This window comes from Microtus ochrogaster, linkage group LG5 (genome assembly GCF_000317375.1).
Source record: "Microtus ochrogaster isolate Prairie Vole_2 linkage group LG5, MicOch1.0, whole genome shotgun sequence".
Lineage (NCBI taxonomy): Eukaryota > Metazoa > Chordata > Mammalia > Rodentia > Cricetidae > Microtus > Microtus ochrogaster.
This window is the reverse complement of record NC_022031.1, coordinates 37,059,121-37,080,539: the sequence shown is the minus strand read 5'-3', so window position 1 is coordinate 37,080,539 and position 21,419 is coordinate 37,059,121. Positions and strand designations below refer to the sequence as shown.

The 21,419-nt window shown below is 48.0% G+C and overlaps 2 protein-coding genes across 2 annotated transcripts in view; one reads left to right on the top strand and one right to left on the bottom strand.

Annotated features, from left to right (window-relative positions):
• Bag1 (BCL2 associated athanogene 1) overlaps positions 1 to 4,448 on the top strand; it is a gene marked incomplete at its 5' end in the record, with an annotated part of 12,179 nt that extends 7,731 nt beyond the window's left edge. Inside the window, 3 exons of the mRNA XM_005362369.2 lie at positions 1,858 to 1,965; positions 3,657 to 3,719; positions 4,185 to 4,448. Of these exons, the coding sequence (XP_005362426.2) occupies positions 1,858 to 1,965; positions 3,657 to 3,719; positions 4,185 to 4,274 (261 nt within the window). The remainder of the gene's footprint in view (positions 1 to 1,857; positions 1,966 to 3,656; positions 3,720 to 4,184) is intronic.
• Positions 4,449 to 11,449: 7,001 nt separating this feature from the next.
• On the bottom strand, positions 11,450 to 19,978 carry Spink4 (serine peptidase inhibitor, Kazal type 4). The gene is made up of 4 exons (XM_005361996.2): positions 19,918 to 19,978; positions 15,285 to 15,325; positions 13,600 to 13,712; positions 11,450 to 11,694 (listed from the first exon to the last, which is right to left on the bottom strand). The coding sequence occupies exons 1-4, from the start codon at positions 19,976 to 19,978 to the stop codon at positions 11,649 to 11,651; spliced, it is 261 nt and encodes an 86-aa protein (XP_005362053.2). The 3' UTR covers positions 11,450 to 11,648.
• Between the last annotated feature and the right edge of the window lie 1,441 nt (positions 19,979 to 21,419).

Genomic DNA, 21,419 nt, shown 5'->3' with positions numbered 1-21,419 from the left:
ACTCAAACTCCCAGAGATCCGCCTGCCTCTGCCTCCCGAGTGCTGGGATTAAAGGCGTGCGCCACCACCGCCCGGCTCTTACTGATCTTCTTATGTTTAAGTATGTACCTGTGATCCAGAGATACTGTTGTTCTGAAAAATATTTTTTATCATTTTATCAAAAATTTCAATATGATGTACATTTGGTAAATTGTTCTTTTATTGACTAAAAAGTTAACATTTTCTGGTGTCATTGAAAATGGTCATATTTTGTTGCATATCATGTTTTATCTAGGCTAGTTTCTATTCTTTTTTGTTTTACCTAATAATTTTTTTCTGTTACATATGATGCTTCTTTGAATACCCTTAGACATGAATTTTTTTTGAACAGTTGTGATTGTCTTTGATAATGTAGGTGGAGGTTGTTGCCTGTTTGTTTCCCAGCATCTCAGACCCAAAATAATCACATAGAAACTGTATTAATTAGAATACTGCTCGGTCTGTTAGCTTATGCATGTTTCTAGATAGCTCGTAATCTTAAATTAACTCATCTCTTAATTAATTAATCTGTGCTTCACTACAAGGTCATGGCCTACGGGCAAGGTTCTGGTAGGCTTTGGCTGGCGGGCAAGGTTCTGGCAGGCTCTGGCTGGCATCTTTCTCCTTGGTGTCTCCCTGACTCCACCTACTTTCTCCCAGCATTTAGTTTAGTTTTCCTGCCTACCTCTGTTCTCCCTGCCATAGGCCAAAACAGCTTTATTCATTAACCAATAAAAGCAACACAGGTACAGAAGGAATTCCCACTGAGTTTGGATTTCTGAGTAATTTTGAACTTCTTGCTGTGTGTTGTAAAATATGCATTTGTCATTGCTTTGATAGCCATCCTCAGAAATTTCTGCTCAGCCATCAGTTAGCAGATCATTAGTCTTAGAGATGTGAATGAATAGCAAGCAAGGTGGTTTAATAAGGAGAGTGCTGCTTGAGCCAGGTGTGGTTTTGCACACCTGTAATCCCAGCTCTTCTGAGGTGGAGGAATCAGGAGCTCAAGGGCAGCATTGACTAAGCAGTGACTTGGAGACCAACCTGTCTCAAAACAGAACTAAAATAAATATAGTCATCCTCTGTTATCATATGGACCTGTCTGTGTAGGCAGCAGGAAGAGAGAGGCACTGGGCCTGGCTTGAGCATTTGAACACCCAAAGCCCAGTGACATACTTCCTCCCACAAGGCTATACTTACTCTAACAAGGCCACACCTCTTAGTCCTTATCAAGTAGTGCCACTCCCTCAAGATTGAGCATCCAAATATATGAGCTGAGGGTGCCCATTCCTGTTCAAACCACCAGAGAGTGTTTGACAAAGACACCTCATGCCGACCTTCGATGTCCACATGTTGTGCTCTGATGTCTGCCTCTTTTTTTTTTAAAGATTTATTTATTATATATACAGTGTTCTGTCTGTATGTATGCTTGCTGGCCAGAAGAGGGCACCAGATCTCATTACAGATGGCTGTGAGCTACCATGTGGGCGCTGGGAATTGAACTCAGGACCTCTGGAAGAGCAGTCAATGCTCTTAACCTCTAAGCCATCTCTCCAGCCCTGATGTCTGTCTCTTAAGTGTACCCTTGTGACTAAGGGCTGTACTCTAGTTAGGCCTTAGAGGCATTCAGAGCCAGTGGACCACATGAGAAACAGTAGCCTGCAGCCTGCAGCCTGCTAGGATTCTTAGACTGGCCAAGGTCAGCATTTCTAATTGTCAAAAGGGATTCAGCCTGGCTTATTAGAGCAGAGGTAAACTCTGGGTCACTTCATCAGTATAGTGGCGTGGCTTTCCACAACTCTCAAGAAACACTTATGGTAACGCCCTTTTCCTTCACAGGGTTTTCTGGCTAAGGAATTGCAAGCAGAGGCTCTCTGCAAACTTGATAGGAAAGTAAAGGCCACAATTGAGCAGTTCATGAAGATCTTGGAAGAGATTGACACAATGGTAAGTAATACTCAGCTTAGAGGTGCTAGCTCTTAATGACAGTATTTCCGTCCATTTCGCTCTGCCAGCATAGCACTTCTATTGTTACTCGGGGATGCGAGCATCTACTATTGTGTGCCAGATACTGTGTATCCTAGTTAGCTTTAGCTTTCAGCACCGCCTAGAGGTCCCTAAGAAGTGCCTCTCAATTAATGGTACCCAGATTAGGGTGGCCTATGGGCACATGGAGGAGGTGAAGTTGTTTGGGTAATTGAAATAGCCCATTATGGGTTGCATCACCCTAGATAGCTTGTCCTGGACTGGATAAGAAAGCTAGCTTTGAGCTAGAGAGACGGTTCAGTGGTTAATACTACTGCTTACTCTTCTAGAGGACCTGGGTTTGACTCCCAGAACCTACATAGTGGCTCACAACCATCTTTAACTCTAATTCTAGGGGATCTATGTCATCTCTGGCCTCCTCGGGTATCAGGCATGCATATGGTGCAGATAGATATATAGACAAAACATCCATTAAAATTAAAAGAAATAAACCTTAGAAAGAAAGCTAAAGTGTGAGCCAGCAAGCAGCGTTCCTCCATGGTTTTTGTCCTGGCTTCATTGATAACGGACTGTGTGACCTGGTAGTCTAAGCCAAACAAACTCTTTCCTCCCCCAGTTGATCAGAGTGTTTATCACACAACAGGGAGGAAACTAGGATAGCATGCCAGGTTCTGGGTGAATATATGGAATTTCTGTTCTGACCTGGGCATTCACAGCCCACCAACACAGGGCTTTTGGAATATAGATGACAAATGTGTGTGTGTGTGGTTGTGGACCGGAACCCAAGAATTTTATAATCTTGTGGTTAAGGAAACATGGGTCTTTGTTTTTCTTTTTTTATTTTTCGAGACAGGGTTTCTCTGTGGCTTTGGAGCCTGTCCTGGAACTAGCTCTGTAGACCAGGCTGATCTTGAACTCACAGAGATCTGCCTGCCTCTGCCTCCCGAGTGCTGGAATTAAAGGCGTGCGCCACCACCGCCCAGCGGGTCTTTGTTTTTCTAAACCTCAGGTTGTGATGTTATTGAGCTTGTTTCTTCTACAGGCTTCAACCATAGCCAGATCTTGGGAGGCTGTTGAATCGCTGACCCAAGCTTTCTTTAACAGATTAATGTAAGGGTATCTCTAGCTTGATGCTGTATTCTTGAGAGTGAGTTCCTCTGGGCTTGGAGTTCTGTTGTGACAGAGGGGTTAAAAAGAACAAAACAACCAGGCAACGGTGGTACACACCTTTAATCCCAGTACTTGAGAGGCAGGCAGATCTCTGTGAGTTTGAGGCCAGCTTGGTCTACAGAGTGAGTTCCAGGACAGCCAGGGATATACAGAGAAACCCGGTTTCGAAAAACCAGCCAAACAAACAAGCAAAAAGCAGACCCCAAAACAACAGAAGGTACTTTTCCTGGCATAATAGGATCTGTATGTAGGAAACAGTGAAGAAACAAAATCTGTGTTTCAGATCAGGTTATAGGCCAGACATTGTAATCAAGGGAGGGACCATTCATAGGAACAAGAGCTGTGAGAGGAGCCTCATAGGATGCAGAATGGGAGAGATGATGCCTGAAAGTGCACATCTTACTTATATTGGGGACCTGTTGGCCGTATTGTCTCTTGTCACTGCCATTACAGATGTCAGTTGTGAACTGTTTCTTCCATAGGTCCTACCAGAAAATTTTAAAGACAGCAGGCTAAAAAGGAAGAATTTGGTAAAAAAGGTTCAGGTGAGTTGTATGGTAATACATGAGAGGCTGTAATATATTTAGTGTGTTGGTATGTGTGTTTATCTGCTCAAAACGGGGAAGTGTAGAACTGTGGTTAGGAGGCATGGTCTGGCCGGGCGATGGTGGCACGCGCCTTTAATCCCAGCACTCATGAGGCAGAGGCAGGTGGATCTCTGTGAGTTCCAGGCCACCCTGGTCTACAGAACTAGTTCCATGTCAGCTAGGGCTGTTAAACAGAGAAACGCTGTCTCAAAAAATGAACTAACTAAGAGGCATGGTCTGTTGTTACTGTTTATTTATTAGCATGACCCGAGATGGGGATTCTTGTCCCTGTGTATTTGATTTAATCAGTTTGGGCATCTTATCAACAGGCTCCTCAGATGACTGAATAAAGAGCCTCATATGGGCAGTGGTTGGCTTGTCCTCGGAAGGCCTGGAATTTCACTGCCTGTGTCTGTCTCATAGGTGTTCCTAGCTGAGTGCGACACGGTGGAGCAATACATCTGCCAAGAGACAGAGCGGCTGCAGTCTACGAACTTGGCGCTCGCTGAATGAAGTGTAGAAGAGAGTGACTGTACTGGCCTGAAGAGCAGCTTCACGGCTCTGCCCTCTATGGAACAGAAGCCGCTTGTTTCTCCAGCACTGCCAGAGGCAACTGGCTAAATGTCAATTTCCCTACTCCTCCATCGGTTCTCAATGAAGAAGTACTATCTCTGCAACTCTGAAGTAGAGCTCCTTCTGGCTCTGTGTGGTTGTGCTGTCCAGCAGTTCCCTTTGTAGGAGAGGGGCCTTCCTACCCAGTGGTTACTGGCTCTCGACATTCAGGAACTTTCTGGGCTGGGCAGAGCTCTAGTTCATCTGGAGCTAGTTCCAGGTTTGTAGGGCCCCCTAGTCTTCAGATTCGTGACCTTGTGATCTCAGTCCAGAATCACCAGGTAGTTGCTCCCAGGTAGAAGTGACGGATAGAAGTTTGGCACGTGGACAATCCCCAGAGTGCCCTATTGTCCTGTTGAGACTGATTTCAGAACATCTGACTGGTCTGTGGGTTTAAAGACCTTGTCCTCATCCTCCCCTGCTCCTCCCCAGCCACAGTCATTATAATTATTATTATTTTATTAATATTTGAGACAGGAACTCACTGGGTATTTCTAGATATCCTGTAATTCACTATGTAAACTGGAGATCGCCTGCTTCTGCCTCCCAAGTACTGGGGTTAAAGGTGTGCACCACTATGCCTACATTCAAGGTGCTATTTTGGGATGGGACCTGTGGTTAATATGTGGATGACCTTGCCCCCAAACAAGTCTCCAGACTGTAAAGAACCCAGTGCCAACTGAGTGTCTGCCTGAAATCAGTTCAAAACCATGGCTCAGGAAGGCAAAGATAGTGGTTTGAGTGTGAGAAGTAGGGGCGAAGCCAGCTGGCAGCTTCTGTTAGCCATACCCTCTGAGCTCCAGGTTTCCCTGAGACTGTTCCTGTTGAGTCCTGGACTTCCCCTTCCATTGTTTGTTTTTAACATTTTTACATTATTTCTATATTGTACAGTTGAGTGTTTTGCCTGCATGAATGCCTGTGTACTGTGTGCATGCAGTGCCCGTGGAGGCCCAAAGAGGATGTTGTAGCTCCTTGGAACTGGAGCTAGAGAGAGTTACAAGCTGTCATGTGGGTGCTGGGCAATCAGTGCTCTTAACTGCTAAGCCATCTCTCCAGATCCTCCATTGCTTTAAAACCAGTTCGTGTGTTGTCATCAAGCACAAGAATATTTGGGATTTTTCTCCTCTGCGTCTGTCCGTCTGTCCATCTGTCTGCTTGCTCATGCATGTGCGCGTGTATGCATGTACGTGTGTGTGTGTGTGTGTGTGTGTGTGTGTGTGTGTGTGTGTATGTATGTATGTTCATGGCTGCCCATGTGTGTCCCTCCTTTGGACACAGTCTTGCTATACAGCCTAGGCTGGTCCTTTGCCTCCTGAGTTCTTGAACTATAGGTATACACAACTGTGTACAGTGTTGATTTTTTGTTGTGTGAGAAAGACGACTGTGGCTTGTCAGCATTTGCGTTTGATGAAGCTGAGAGATTCTGTGTGTTAGAATTCCTTTAAGCTAGCCGGTTGCTCTCACCCACTTTTAGCATGGTACTCAGGATACAGGCTTTCAACAGGCCCAGTGAGGCTTATCTTGTTACCAAGAGGGCGTCACTGAAGTCCCAGGGACTTAGGACCAGGTAGGTAAGACATCAGACCTGGGGGGAGTAGAGGTAAACAGGTAGACAGGACTCAGAGCCCAACCTAACCCATCCCCAACTTACTGGAACAGTTCCACCACCCTTTCTGGGGCAGCTGTTTGGCCCTGGGTCACAGTTAGCAAGAAGTTACTGTGGGACTTGGGGGCGTGTTTGTCACATAAGCAAGAGGTCCTCAAAACCCATGTTTGTTTGTTGTTATTTGTTTTTAAAGCTGAGAGTGGCCGGGCGGTGGTGGCGCACACCTTTAATCCCAGCACTCGGGAGGCAGAGGCAGGCGGATCTCTGTGAGTTCGAGACCAGCCTGGTCTACAGAGCTAGTTCCAGGACAGGCTCCAAAGCTACAGAGAAACCCTGTCTCGAAAAACCAAAAAAAAAAAAAAAAGCTGAGAGGGGTGGTGCATATTATAGTCCTAGCACCAGGGAGATAAACAGGCCGATCCCTGGGGCTCACCGGCCCGCCAGTCTAGCTAGCGCGAGACCCTGTTTTAAAAAGGATAGACAGGGTGGATGGCTCTGGAGGAACAAAGCCTGAGGTTGTCTTCTAGCCCCTGCACACAGACTAGCACACAAAGTTACTTAGCACTGGGCCCTGTTCTTTGTATATATTTGTGATCTAATCCTCACATAATAAAGAGGTGGAGGAAATGGGAAAGAATGGCAGAGCTACACCACAACGCTGGGTGCTGTGTGTGTGGTGGCAACAGAGGCCAGAAAGGGCCATCAGATCCCCTGGGACTGAAGTTACAGACAGTTGTAAGATGCCACGTGGGTGCTGAGAACTGAACCCAGGTCCTCTGCAAGAGCAGCCAGTGCTCTTAACTGCCCAGCTTCCCTCCAGCATTCTTCTTTTTCTTCTTTTCTCCCCCCCCCTCCACATTCTGTAGCACTGGGAAACAAACTAAGGACCTTGTGCATGCTAGGCAAGCATGCTAATGTCCTCCAAACAGAGCCAATGCTTTCAATCCCTGATCTTCTTCCTCCTAATTGGCATGGAGTCATACACACTTACTCTCTAACTTCCCGTTTATACCCTATATTGATGTGGGTAGTTTTGTTCTTTTTTTTTTAAGTAATTTTTTAACATTTATTTATTTTTATTATGTATACAATATTCTGTCTGTGTGTATGCCTGCAGGCCAGAAGAGGGCACCAGAGACCCCATTACAGATGGTTGTGAGCCACCATGTGGTTGCTGGGAATTGAACTCAGAACCTTTGGAAGAGCAGACAATGCTCTTAACCTCTGAGCCATCTCTCCAGCCCTTGTTCTGGTTTTTAAGATGCATTTTTGTAAGCTGGTGTGTGTGTGTGTGTATCTGGACATGTGCACATGCATGCATGCATGCATATATTTATGCAAGTACCCACAGAGGCCAGAGGTGCTGGATTCCCCTGGAGCTGGAGTTAGTGATTATGCGCTGCCTGACATGAGTGCTGGGAATTGAGCTCGGGTACTCTGGAGAGAGCAGTCTGTGCTCTTACCTGCACAGCAGTCCTCGCCATCTCCCTGCAGGTGAGTGTTGTCAACCTGCCATGATCTAGAATTACCCAGGAAGGGAGTTTCACCGATGGATTGTCTAGATTAGCTTGGCCTGTGAGCATGTCTTTTGAGGGGTCATTTTGTTTTTGTTTTTTTTAAAGATTTATTTATTTATTATGTGTGCAGCCTTCCTTCCACGTGTGCCTGCATGCCAGAAGGGGGCGCCAGGTCTCATTACAGATGGCTGTGAGCCACCATGTGGTTGCTGGGAATTGAACTCAGGATCTCTGGAAGAGCAGGCAGTGCTCTTAACCACTGAGCCATTTCTCCAGCCCCTTGAGGGGTCATTTTGAATATGTTAACTGGGATGGGAAGACATGTCCACTGTGGGTGACACCACACCCTGGGCAGAGGATTCTGAACTATGAGTAGAAGCAAGCCAAGCACTAGCAAGCATGCATCCATCCTTTCTTCTGCTTTACTGTGGATTCAAAGTGACTAACGTCCCTAAGTTCCTGTGACTTTCTCCCATGATGAAATAATCTGGGATTTGAGTCAAATAACTCCCTTTTTCCTCAAGTTGCTTTTGTCAGGGCATTTATCATAACAACAGGATATAAAATCAAAACAATTCCTCCACCTCTCTCCAGTTCATCTGAATGATGCTAAAATATGTTTGAGTTCTATCTGGAAACCTCCAGTGGCTCCAGTGCCACTTAGGATAAAGACTCTGCAGTCCTTGCCAGCCATGGTAACTTGCACTTATAATCCTAGCACCAGAGTGGCTGATAGAGGAGGATTGCCATAAGTTCAAGGCCAGCCTGAGCCATGCTGTGAGACCCTGTCTCAACAGCCATTGTACCTTTCAGAAGAAAGAACCAGAGTCCTTTCCTCTGTCTTGTCTCTCTCATCTCAGCCCCCACTGGTCAGCCAGTTCTGAGATTCATGGTGTTTACTGCTCTGGGGCCTTTGTGCCCGCTGCGCTCTCTGTGTGGACAGCCTCTCACCAACTTTCCTCCATTTTGTTAGATGGCTCCTGCTGTCTTTCAGGATATCATTGTCTTCCACAGGGAAAACTGCCCCTAGCTGAGACCATTTAGGCACAGCTGGTGTCCTCCTGTGCTGTCCATAGCTTTTCCCTCAGCACCCAATCACAGGCTGACTTATTTGTGGAGTCATCTGACTGCCTCTAACCCGGACTGCAGTTCCCTTGGCGGGGAGTTTTGTCTTGACCACAGGTCAAGCATGTTGCCTAGCATTAGTAGGTTCTCAAGTGGATGCTGAGTGTGTCCATCCAGAGTGAGTGTGGAATTTCCACAGCTGTACTTGGTCCGGAAGCGCTCTTGTCAGCACTGGGTTTTATGGCATTGACCGATGTCTCGTTTAGAGGTTGAGAAAAGAGGCCCTAAGACTTCGGCTGCAGATGTATAGCATGGTGGCCAAGGGCACAGGCCCCACCCACATAGACCTGTCCACCTGCAGGGCGGCTCTGCCTCAGGACAAGGAAAGGACTCCCCTCTCAGTTGCCAACTTCTCCAGGACTAGATTAGTTCTACATAGGATGACCATGGAGTGTAACTCTACAAACTTGTCCTTCAGCCTCAGAGCTGGAAGACTTCCCTCGCATGTTTATTTCGTCAGCGTTTTCTACGTGCCCTTCACTGTGGCTTCAGTGTTCCTCAGCCTCCTCTTCCCCTTCTGTGCTCATCGCTGTTCATCACTGAAGGTTTGGTTTTGCTATGTGGCCCAGACTGGTACCAAATTGTAATCCTGTATTGGCCTCCCAAGTGGGATTAGAGACGGCGCCATCACCGCTGACCACCTCTCCTGAGAAGCCTTCCTCCATGTGGGGGTCAGGGCTTCTTTTTATTTGAAGGTACCAGGAACTTAATTCCGAAGAGATACAGTGAAAGAGAGAAATGAGCAGAACCCACAATTTTTTTATAGGCAAATATATCTGCTTATAGACCCAGCTCTTTGGAGACAGAGACAGGAGGATCCTGAGTTCAAAGCCAGCCTGGACTACTTATGAGACCCTTTCTCAGAAAATAAAAATATTAAGTCAGGCATTGGTGTATGCCTGTAATCACAGCACTGGGGAGGCAGAAGCAGGTGAATCTCTTTGAGTTCCTGGTCTACAGAGTAAGTTCCAGGACAGTCAGGGTTACACAGATAAACCCTGTCTTGAAAAGATAAAAACTAACTAAATATAGAAATAGAAGATACCAGCGAAGTTGGGCCATGTGGCTTTGGAAGGTCAAAAGTAGCTGGGCTGGAGGAGCTCCCACGTTACCCACAGCTGGGTGTTACCCCTTCTGTTGGTGCCCTCATCATTCTCCCAGCGTTGCTCTTCCTCAAGACAGGAAACCTGGCTGTGAGCCACCTTCATGCCCCACACAGCCTCAGAGGAACTTGTTTCTGTTTACTTCTAAGACCTGAAGAAGAATCTTTTGACCAGTTGGCAATGGTCAACATGGCCGTGTGCTGTAGGGCGGAGTCTGGGAGGGGCTGGAGATGTAGCTCAGTGGTGGTTGGCTGGGTAAGTGCAAGGTCATGGTTTCTGTCTTTAGTAACACCCAGCACCAACACCTTTTCCCTACCCCCTCCCCCCCCACTATATCGTCTTTAGAGCTCACACCTGCATTTCAGACCACAGATGTAAATAGGGAATTACGCTCTTCTTCCACTGGGCTATCAGGCACATTGTCGAAGTTTTAACCTTGTGATTCCTTGCAGCAAATGGAGTCCTGAGAAGGACGGGTCACTGAGGAAACGCTTGGCTGGTTTATGTGTGTTATGTGAGAGACTAGCCACTTGAGACGGAAACTTCCAGATGCCACCAGTATGCTTTTTCCCCTCCTATACTTGCTCCAAATTTTTAGTTTAACGGAGAATAGGATTAGGTTTCTCAGTCTCCTTGCTCTTATTTAGCCAAGAGATGATATTTTAGACATTGGGATATGAACATAATACGCCTGTGTTGCATGAAGCGTCTTTGGAGGTGGGTGGTGCCCTTTCCTATCTGGGCCCTGAAATATAGATGAAGGCTGCAGTTAGAACAGCTGCCTTATACTTAGAGGCGGAGGCGAAGGTGATTGAGGAACAATACAGAGGGAGCACAGAGCTGTCAGTCTGCATAGATCCGTGTGAGGAAAACTAAGTTCTACGTATTTAAGTCTACTATTTTGGTTTTGTGTTTTACAACCAATACCTAATGCTATACTGTCACCTGTAGGTGGGAACAGCTGATCAGTAGCAATGGAAAGGTCTGTTGGTAGATGACCTAAGCCCCTGCTACCTGTAAATCAGCATCCGCTGCTTGGTTTTCTCATCTCACTGGTCCAAGGGATGTTGGCTTTTGCCTTTGTTGACCGACTTTCCGGAGCATTTCTGTCCTTTTTGGACCCCTAGAGCAGGAATCTGAACCTGGGTAAAACTGTTACCACCTGGCCAGGTCCCGCCACACTTCATTACCCTGCCATCATATCAAGAGGCTTCTAGCTGAAGAGGTGGCCCAGTGGCTAGGAGCACTGACCTCTTTCCAGAGAGCTGGGTTTGATGTCTAGCCAGCCACATGGCCGCTCACACTAACTCCAGTTCTGGAGGGGGAGGATCCGCTGACCTCTTCTGGCTTCTTCATACACAGATATATGGGCAAGAAAACATCCATCTGTAGGTAATCAAATTCTGCTGAGCGTTGTAAGGTATACCTTTAATCCCGGCACTCAGGAGGCAGATGCAGGCAGATCTCTCTTGAGTTTGAGGCTAGCCTGATCTACATAGCAAATTCCAGGCTAGTCAAGGCTACATAGACTATTTCAAAACAAAAACAAACCAAATGCTTCTATAGGTTTTGACCAATAGAGGTTATTCACTGTATAATATGGGCTGGAGCAGTGGTTCTCAACCTATGGGCTGTGACCCCTTTGGGGGCTGTATATCAGATATTTACATTATGATTCATAACACTAACAAAATTAAGCATAAAGCAGCAATGAAAATGATTCTGTTAATAATAACTCTATTGATAGATTCAGCTGAGAGAGCTGTCAGGGCCGATCCCATCTCTTGCTGCCACCTCCTCCCCAGAGTTCCCAAAGACTGGTCCCCTTCACCGGCTTGGGCTGCATCTTTTATTTCGCATCATAGCCTCTGGAGCATTGCTGTTCTCTAGCTTGAAGTCTCGTGGCCGGAGTGCGTCTCTGGGCTCAGCACCTGCCGTTCTTTATGATCTGGATGTCCTCTTTTGTTTCTCTAGCACCAGAGAAGGTAAGGATGAGGCCATCAACTGTGGGAACTATGAGGGTAGAAGCCAGGCCCAGCCCATCCTCCCTGCTGAGCCCCTCCTGGAAATGTCCAGATACAGAGAGGTGTCAGGGATCTAAGCATACATAACCCTATAAACTGACCCTCTTAAACCTATCCTGAGAACTTTCAGCTTACTGGTGTCTCAACTACCACTGCTTGCTGATGGCTGCTGTGTTGCAAGGATCCACTAGTTGGTTCTGGCCACTTAGCCCCAAAATAATCACACAGAAACCATATTATTTAAATCACTGCTTGGCCAGTTAGCTCTAGCTTCTTATTGGCTAACTCTTATATTAATTTAACTCATTTCTATTACTCTGTATATATGGTCGTGGCCTACCAGCAAAGTTTCAGCACGTCTATCTCCAGCGGCTCCATGGCGTCTAACTCTGCCTTTGTTCTCTCAGCATTCAGTTCCATCTTCCCTGCCTAGCTCTGTTCTGCCCTTGCTATAGGCTCAAAGCAGTTCTTTATTCATTAACCAATAAAGGCAACACACGGACAGAAGGACCTCCCACATCACTGCCAAACCTCTGTCCTATCTGTTTTTGCACCTATTGCATGGCCCCACCAAGGTATACCAGGGACCAACATCCACAGTCATCACTGCCTCCCAGAACTGCCCTTGTAGCCCCATCTTAGCCACCCGAGGCCATAAGTGAATATGCTACTAGACCTGGAACTAGAGGTCTGGAATCCCTTACTCAAGAGGCTGGGCAAAGGATTCTGGCATTAGGGCCTTTTCGAGCTTTATATAATGAGTTCAAGTCCTATGCAACTTAACAAGGCCCTGTTTAGAGGAAGAGCGGTAGCTCAGATGGTAGAGTGCTTGCCTAGAATCGAAAGTCCTGTGTTCAGTTCCTAGTACTGAAACCAAACCAAACCATAGATTCCTTGAGTTCATGAATTCAAGGCCAATCTGGACAACATAGCAAGACCCTGTTTCAGAAGAAGGAAAAGAAGAGAGGAAGGGCAATTGTTCTTACCCCTTCTCCTCTCACCCTTCACATCCAATCCTGTACTGTGCCTGACAGTTCTGCCTGCAATGTCCCTCCTACCCATGAATCTTGACCATGACCTTTTCAAAGCCAGTATTGTATCTTCTTACATTTCTTCCAATACAGACTTACACATCTGCCCAGACAGCTTTGCATTGCCAAAGATTTCTCCCCATGATCTCACTGGGCTCTCAGTTTGATTGATAATTTTACTGGTGAGAAAACTGAGACCAAACACGTGATCTAATATACCAAGGTCATGGTCTAGCCTGGACTCGCTTATCACCTCTTCCCCCATTTCATATTCTAGTATGCCCAACTTCCTGTACTTCCTTAAGTATAAACTAATGTTCCTTTATAGGCCTTTCAAAATCTCCTTTTTCTACTTGGAATTATTTTTCTTCTTTTTCTAGCCGATTTCTACTTACATTTCAGGGATGAGCTTGGGTTTTACCTCTAGTCTTCCCTGGCCCTGTTTCTTTCCTGTGTGCTCCAAGCCTTGAGCTGTGCTGCTGTCGGCTTGACTTCTCTGTCTTAGCCTGGTTCTGAGAAAACTAGAGAGGCTCTGGGGACTAGCCATAGTAAGTGCTCAGTAAATAATAGTTGGCTAGAGGCATGAAAGATCAGACGAGAGTTTCTCGCCACTCGGGCAGAACAAGGACCATCACTCAGGGTTTCTGCCTCCTTTTGTCCTGGAAACCTGAGCTTCCTTTGAGTTACATTTAGTTCATTCAGTTAGACAAATGTTTGGGGATTCTTCTCTGGCGAAGGTGAGCTCAAGCCCTGTTCCTTTCAGACGTGCATGTACCAGAAAGGGGGCCTTCCAATTAGTTGGATGGAGGAGGGAACTTACATCCGGGTCACGCAGAGATGGCATTCATTTTCATATGTCACCCCATCCGTGCCACAGATCGGTTTAGGTGACTTGGGGCACTTTGGAGACTCTCCCATGTGCTCACAGATGGGCTGTGGAAAACAGAAGTAGTGGGGAGATTCAGAGGCAGTGGTCAGGGGCCCAGGGGCTCTGCTTGGAATGTGAAATCAACTATTCAGGACTTTATGGTATGTTTGCTTGTGTGAGTGCATGTGGCTGGATGTGTACATACATTGGAGCCTATGTCTGTTGAACCCTGGTCACGTGTGGCATCCTGCTTAGTCTCGTGTGTGTGTTTGTGCTTGTAGAAAGTTTCTGCCTTCAAGCCCCTGGGGATTGGTTCACATACTCTTTAGTGAATGCATCTCGAAATTCTGCTGCTGTCCATTGTAAGCCTAGTAAACAGCCATTCATCATTCCTAGGGAATGTCTTATACCCTATGGGCTCTTTTACTCACCAATACCAATATGGTCTTTTTTGTGTACATGTATGTGGGGGGGGGGTACATGTATGCAGAAGCCATTAAACATTGGATGTTGCTCCTTAGGAGCCACTCACCTGATTCATTTGGGATAGGTTCTCTCATGGCCTGGAACTCACCAAGGAGGCTAGGCCAACTGTCCAGCAAGCCCTAGAGATGCCCCTATCTCCACTTCACAAGTACTGGGACTATACGGGTGCTGGGGATCAAACTTGGGTCTTCACATTTGCAAGGCAAGCATTTACTGGCAGAGCTCTCCCAGCCCCCTTCATGGTCATGGCCCTCGTGGGAAGGCTGAAGGGATGGTGCAGGGCTTATAGCTTAATTGGTCTCAGACTGAAAGGTTCCCGGGCTGAGAGAGAACACAGTTAAGACTGGGGTTGGAGCCTGGGTGAAGGAGAAGGTGAGGGAGGCATAGTGGCACACACCTGCCATCCCAGCAGTTGGAAGGTGGAGGCAGGAGGATCAGAAGCTCAAGCTTCTCAACTCAACCAGTAGAAAATCAGCCGGTGCCACACAAGGCAACTAAAGTCTACAGTCTGGAGACCCCAGTTCAGCCACTGACTTGCTCTGTAAATTTAGGCAAATTAGTTCATTCTCCGGGCCCCAGTTTTTTCCTCAGTGAAAAGGGTGGATAATGGTGTCCCTATCAATGCAGGATTAGCTGGAGTCATGTATATAAAGTATTTGGCTCTTGGTACCAAATAAGTGGGGCTGGGTTCCGAGGGACTAATGAATACGGAAGAAGCTGCTTGGGAAGGTGGCTCTGAGGGCCCTGCAGTTGCCCTGTCTCCGAGGGTCTGAGACCCAAGGCCGAGTCAGGCAGTCAGCAGACAAATGATGAGCTGTGCTTCGGAAAGGCCGGCAGGCTCCACAGGGCCATTCACTGAGCTGGAGACACCTCTGGCCTAATACCTGTAGCTTCTCTTGTGCTACACAAAGTACAGCAGGCCAGTGTCCTGCTCTGCTGCGGGGGAGTACCCGCCGAGGAAAAGACCTTGGAGACCAGGTCTGGGGCAGATCCCAAGGGCCGAACTTGGGCCTGCTCAATCTGGAGGGGGTATTTTGAGGAGAGTGTGGGTTCGGGAGGTCACCTTGGCCCCCTGGGTACCATCGAAGGTGTCAGCGGAAGGTTGGATGTATAGAATGCATGATGGGACCCCTGCAGAGGGATGACCTTACCATTCTCAAGAAGACAATCCTTCCTGCTGCCACCTGCACCTCTGAAAGACAAAAAAGAGCAACAGGACACTGTCAGCTCTGGCTGTTGGGCCAGGGTCTGGGGACTGTGTCTCCTGTCCTGGTAGTGCCTGGGTCAGGTGCCCCAAAAGTCTAGAATTAGGGGTGACAACCCAACCTGCTTCTAATTACTCCGATCCCAGTGGAATTTTTCTGTCCCATCAAATAATAATAATATTAAAAAAAAACCCAGCAGTTGGTTATGTGCCAGTCATGGAGAATACATGTTTTTTGGTGCTCTCCCCGCCTCCCACCATTCTGTAACAGAAGGGAGAGTGGACGTAGTAAATGCTGTGTCTGCTACCTAGAGTCCAGCACAGGACCAAGGCACCAGCCCCAGCTGCCAGGAGTGCTGACTTCACCACCAGCCCATTCTTGGGAATCACTCAAGCTTGCCTCCTGTGCTGTGGACATCCCCTAACTATGGTGTGGCTGCAAGATCTCAGCCCTCGTGTCTCCGAAACAGGTCGAGGTGCCACCCTGCTCCAGAGCTTCTCGCAGGGCCACCTGACACTCGGGTTACACTCAGCCAACTTCCTTGCTCCCAGTAGGTAGCAACTCCCACACTTCCCGTAAATGCGTTCAGACTCGGGTCTGTCTGCTGGAACACCTGACTGACCAATGAAAGGCTCAGAGAGCTTGAATGATACAGTTGGATACGGCAGAGCTAGGATTAACACACAGGTTCGCCACCCCAAGCCTGACTCCCTAACAAACAGTCGTAGCCCTCAAGGTTTGGCTGAGCCGCTTATAGGACATGAGGAAAGCAGTGGAACCATGGGCATAGCTGGTGGGCAAGAGAATTTGAGCCACGTTTAAGGCACAGGTAGGAGGAAGAATGACTCTGGGAGCTGGAGAAGGAATGGATGCTTCCAGATGCCTCAGAGGGGCTGTCCAGGGCCTGATGGAGAGATGGGCTCTTCCTACCCTCCCGTAGCAGAACCCGTCAGTGGCAGAAGCTGCAGGGAAACGATCTATGATTCCGGATGGAGCGGAAGCTGTGTTATTGTAAAGGAAGCTGTCTCCAGCACTGGAGTTCCACAGCTACTGCAAGGTTAGTGGACTTGACTTTTTCTTGGAGATTTCCCCAGACACAGAGGAAAAAAGGGACTGAAACTAAGTTACCTCTAGTGTGCTTTGCCAGTCTGGCAATGGAGGCTCAAACGTAAACCTAGCCTTGTCACCACGCTGCTCAGAGTCTTCTGTGTCGTACCTGTCATAACCAAGAACGGCCTAAACGCCCTCCCACAGGAGAACAGATAAAGAGTGAACTTGTCTACGGTGGAGCACTACTCAGCAAGAGGACAAGCACACTTGAGGCAGCTCAGGAGGATTAGCACAAGTCTGAGGCCAGCCTGGACCACGGAGTGAGTTCCAGGTCATTCTGGCTGCGGAGTAAGACCCTGTCTCAAACAACACACAAGCAAACAGCACAAAAGCAATTAACAAGTGTAGTGTGTATATTAATTACTTCTTGTTGCTGTGATAAAGCATCATGGCCAAAAGCAACTTCTAAAAGAAAGACTTTATTTTGTCTTATGGCTCCAGGGGGATAAGAGTCTGTCATGGCGAGGAGGCATGGCAGCCATCTGTAGGCATGGCGAAGAAGCATGCCTGGAGCAGAAGCTGAGAGCTCACCTCCTCAACCACAGGCACGAAGACTGTGAGCACTCAGAGCTCACCTCCGGCAATGTACTTCATTCCCCAAGGCCCCGGAGCACAAAGGTTCTATAGCCTTCCCAAACAGCACCCCAGCTTGGGAATAAGTGTTCTAATGCCCGAGCCTGTGGGGGACATTCCCGTTCAAGCTACTGCAGTGAGAACACCTGTAATCCCAGTACTCAGAGAAATTTAGGGCAGCCTAGACTACATAAAGAGATGCTGCCTGAAACCTCAGAAAGCAGGCAAGGCTGGAGAGATGCTCAGAGCACATACTACTCTATCTGTGTGCTGAGTTCTGATCCCTGCACCCATGCTGAACATCTCATAACTGCCTGTAACTCCAGCTCCAGGGTATCCAGTGCCCTTTTCTGGGCTCCCCAGGAGCCTACACTCATATATACATACCCCACACAAACACACATGCAAATGCAGAACTTTAAAAAGTAAAATCTGTTTAAAACAATAACAGCAACAGTGAAGGCACCTGATAGACAAACTACAAAAAATAATTTAGCTGAGCAGAGGAAACGGGCACAGAAGACTCCCTGGAGGGGAATGCCATCCATACCACATTGACACAGATCTGGCAGTGTGTGACACAGGTCGGGGTGACAAGGAGGTGTGTGTGATTGCCTCTGAGACAAGGAAGGACCAGGATGCAGGGGAGAAATTTCCCTATCTTGTTTATTTGGTTGTTGTTGAGACAAGGTTTTGCTGTGTAGCCTTGACTGGCCTGGGGCTTGCTATGTAGCTCTGGCTGGCCTCAAACTTGCATTCACCTGCTTCTGCCTCAAGTTCTGGGATCACAGGAGTGCATCTTCTCGCCTAGCTGTGCTCTGTATCTCTATAGAGGTCTGGGAGACATAGTGTGTGCATTGTTGGAGCTCATTCATAAACTTTCCTGAGTGAAAATGCTACATGTTTCATGGCCTTGTGTTAGGAGAAAAGTGTCTACAAAGACCGAGTGAGTGTGAGGGTGGAGGCCTATAATTCCAGCACTGGGAGGTTGAGGCAAAAGGGTCAAAAATTCAAGGTCTACACAACAAAACCAAAATCTCAAACACTTAAAAGGCAGAACGACCTCCCCTGGCGGCTCCCAACACTGTCCAGTTTCCCTCTGGACCAGCATTCCATGGTCACATGTTTGAACTGACCCCCAGCCTTGCTCCGTGGGCTTGCTATCTGATATATCTACATCCTCCAAGGCCGCAGGACCCAATGGTTCCTCTCTGCTCTCCGTCCTGGAACAAGGGCTTCTCGGCTTCATGCGGATCTACTGTCTCAGCTGTCTCCACTCCCACTCTCCCCATCCTTCAAGGCTCAGAAGCTTTCCTTCCCGTCCCCACAGTTCACGGAGAAAACTGGATCTGAGCTGTGCCGCTAAGTCAGTGCTGTCGCAGGGGTCACCTCGCCTCCCTACAAACCCAGGCTTCTGGGGCTCCTGCGCACTCCTCGGTGCCCCATCCAGAGATTATTCAGGAGTTGAGCACTGAAGAGTGTTGAGGGAAAGGGGAGTACAGAACCCTACAGGGTCAGAATTTCTTCCCGGGGTTGTGAAGGGTTGTATTTAACCCAGGCATCCCTTGCCCTTCACCCAGGCGAATCCTTCATTCAACCGGAATCTGAAATGTATACAAGGACCTTCAAAGCAGGCTGCTTAATGTTCCTAATGGAGGGGGTGCTGGGGAATGGGGAATGGGGAACGGGCAGGGGAGGGGTGGGGCGGGAGGGAGTAAGCATCTGACCAGAGCCTGCAGGACTATCCTTGTTGACCCAGCTGCCAGATCTGTGACTAACAGGAGGGAGTGGGCATTGGAGTCCAGGCCCCTGAGGTCCTGCCAGGGCCCCGCTTTATAACGTTATGACTCCTGTCTAGGGAGTCCCAGTGGGTCTCTGCTTCCCTGTTCTGCTTATTCTCAACATACAAATGAGAGCATTCTTTCCATGTCTGACTCCACTCCAGCTCTGGCTCCCACTCTCCGAGCATTAATTCCTTTGCCTGACATAGTTCCCAGCTGCTTTCCTCCCCTCCCCTGCCCTCCTCTCCTCTGCCTTCATTCTGTACCATGCTCTTCGCTCCCTCAATCCACTCAGTACCCCAAACATTCCAGACATGCTTCTCCAGCGGGGCCCTTGTATTGGCTGCTCCCTCCATCGGACCGTTCTTGTCTAAAACATCTTCACTCCCTTACCTTCTTCAAGCTTTCCTCCAATCCGGACCTCCCTAAGAGACCTCCCCCGATTTAAAATTGCAGCTCCCTCCTAACCCCATCACCCAGCTTCATATTTCTTAGCCTTTGTCATTTTCTTATATACTATGTATTGTCAATTCCCCTCCTCAATCCCGCTAGGTTTAAGCCCTATTGGGATGGTACCGTTTCTTGTTTTGGTCCCTCGTGTGTTAAAAGGCTAGAAAAGTATCTGGGACAGGAGCTTTGAGACTGCTGAGGTGCTCCAGGCCTGAGGAAGCTCACCTCTGCTGTCTAGCCACCCAAGGGCCCCCTCCACATGATTAAATGGTTGTCCTGGGTCCCATACTATACCTTATCAAAGCAGATCAGGAACTTGAGGGGGTGCAGGCCAAGTCTCTCCTAGCACTCGCAACCCCACAGCCAACCTGAGACCTGATCGCACCTTCTGTCTGCCCAGGCCATAATTTCTCAATGCAGCTTTGAACTGGAAGAACATCCTACCTCACAGTGCCAAGGGATGAGGACTTGGCAGTTTTGGTTCAGGACTGAACTGGTTTCTTTTCTCTCAGTCCGTGTTTTGCCTACTGTAGCAGACGAATGCTGAAGAAAGAGTTACTCAGCAAGCCCAGGCTCACAGGAAGCTCCAGATCTTGCTTCTGTCCCCACACCCAAGCTCACCTACTAAGACCAAGCTTCAGAGAAACCAGGTTCTGCCCACTCACCCCCATCCATGGCAAGGAAGGCAGCCAAGGTCAGGGTGACCATCCACAGGTGCATAGCCATGCTGCTTGTGACCATGACCTCAGCCAACTACGGCCTGGGCCAAGAGCGAGGCTGGGGCCTATTTATTGCACTGATCTCCACCCTTATCTTATCTGGGGCCAGTTGGCAGCCAGAGTGTCACCCCAAGTTAATCTCTTCATCCTGACACCTGGAAAAGGCTTGTTCAAGGCATGACGCCGGCTTTGTAGTGACATGGTGCTGGGGCCCGGGCCAGGGCTAGAACTGGGCTGGTTTCCAGAGCGTGCAAAGGTTTGGACGGTTTGCAAAGCTGACTCCGTTTATCGGTTAAAGCAAGGGGAAGGCGTGGAAGTAGAGAGAAACACAGAACAAGGCAGAGATGGGGGGGGGGGGACGGTTGAGAAGTATGTGGGGGGGGCAGCAGGAGACAAACACTAGGAAAGAGAGTCATGGTGGCTTTGCCAATGCCACCTCTGCCAAATCTGTGACGTCAGAAAAGCCACTTTGCTTACTTGGACCTTGGTTGCGTGTTTATTTGTTTTTGGTGCTGAGGTTTGCCTCATGAGTATGGGCAAATGCTTTTCTGCTGATAAATCCCCAGCCCTCTTTTCCCTCTTGAGACAGGGTTCCACTTGGTTGCTTAGTCTGACCTCAAACTTGCTCTGTAGACCAGGCAAGCCTTGAACTTGAATTTTCTGCCTCATCTTTCCACGTAGTACTGCCAGGGCTCTCTAGCTGGGTCTCAGTTTACCCATGCACGAGACAGAGATGGTGAGTCTGGCTCTGCCTACTTCCCAGGGCTGCGTTGAGGTCAGTGCTGTTGACAGCACATAGGGATGCCAAGTATGGAAAAAGGGAAATGTAAGTAGAATTGATTTTAAAAACTTTTTAAAAGAGATTTTTAAACAAGATATATTTATATTTCATGTGTATGAGTGTTTGCCTATGTATATGTGTGTGCACCATGTGTGTGTATGGGGCCTCAGAGATCAGAAAAAGCCTGGCAGTGAGGTAATGCACACCTTTAGTCCAAGCGCTTGGGAGAGAGAGGCAGGCGGATCTCTGACTTGAGGGCAGCCTACTCTACAAGAGCTGGTTCCAGGACAGTTAGGGCTACACAGAGAAAAACCAAAACCAAACCAAACCAAAACAACAACAACAACAACAACAGGATGTTGGATACCCTGCAGCCGGAGTTAAGGATGGTTGTGAAACACTGTATGGGTGCAGGGAACCAAACCAGGGTTCTTTGCATGAGCTGCAAGTGCTCTTAACCTCTGACCCATTTCTCTAGCCCCAGAAACTTACTTTTGTTTTTTAAAAAATATTTTTAATGTTTTTTTTTCCTTTAGGTATGTGTGCCTGTGTGTGGGTGTGTCTGTGTGTGTCAATGTGTGTGTATGTCTGCATGTGTGTGTGTGTGTATGCGTGTGTGTGTGTGTATCTGTGTGTGTGTGTGTGTGTGTGTGTGTGTGTGTGTGTG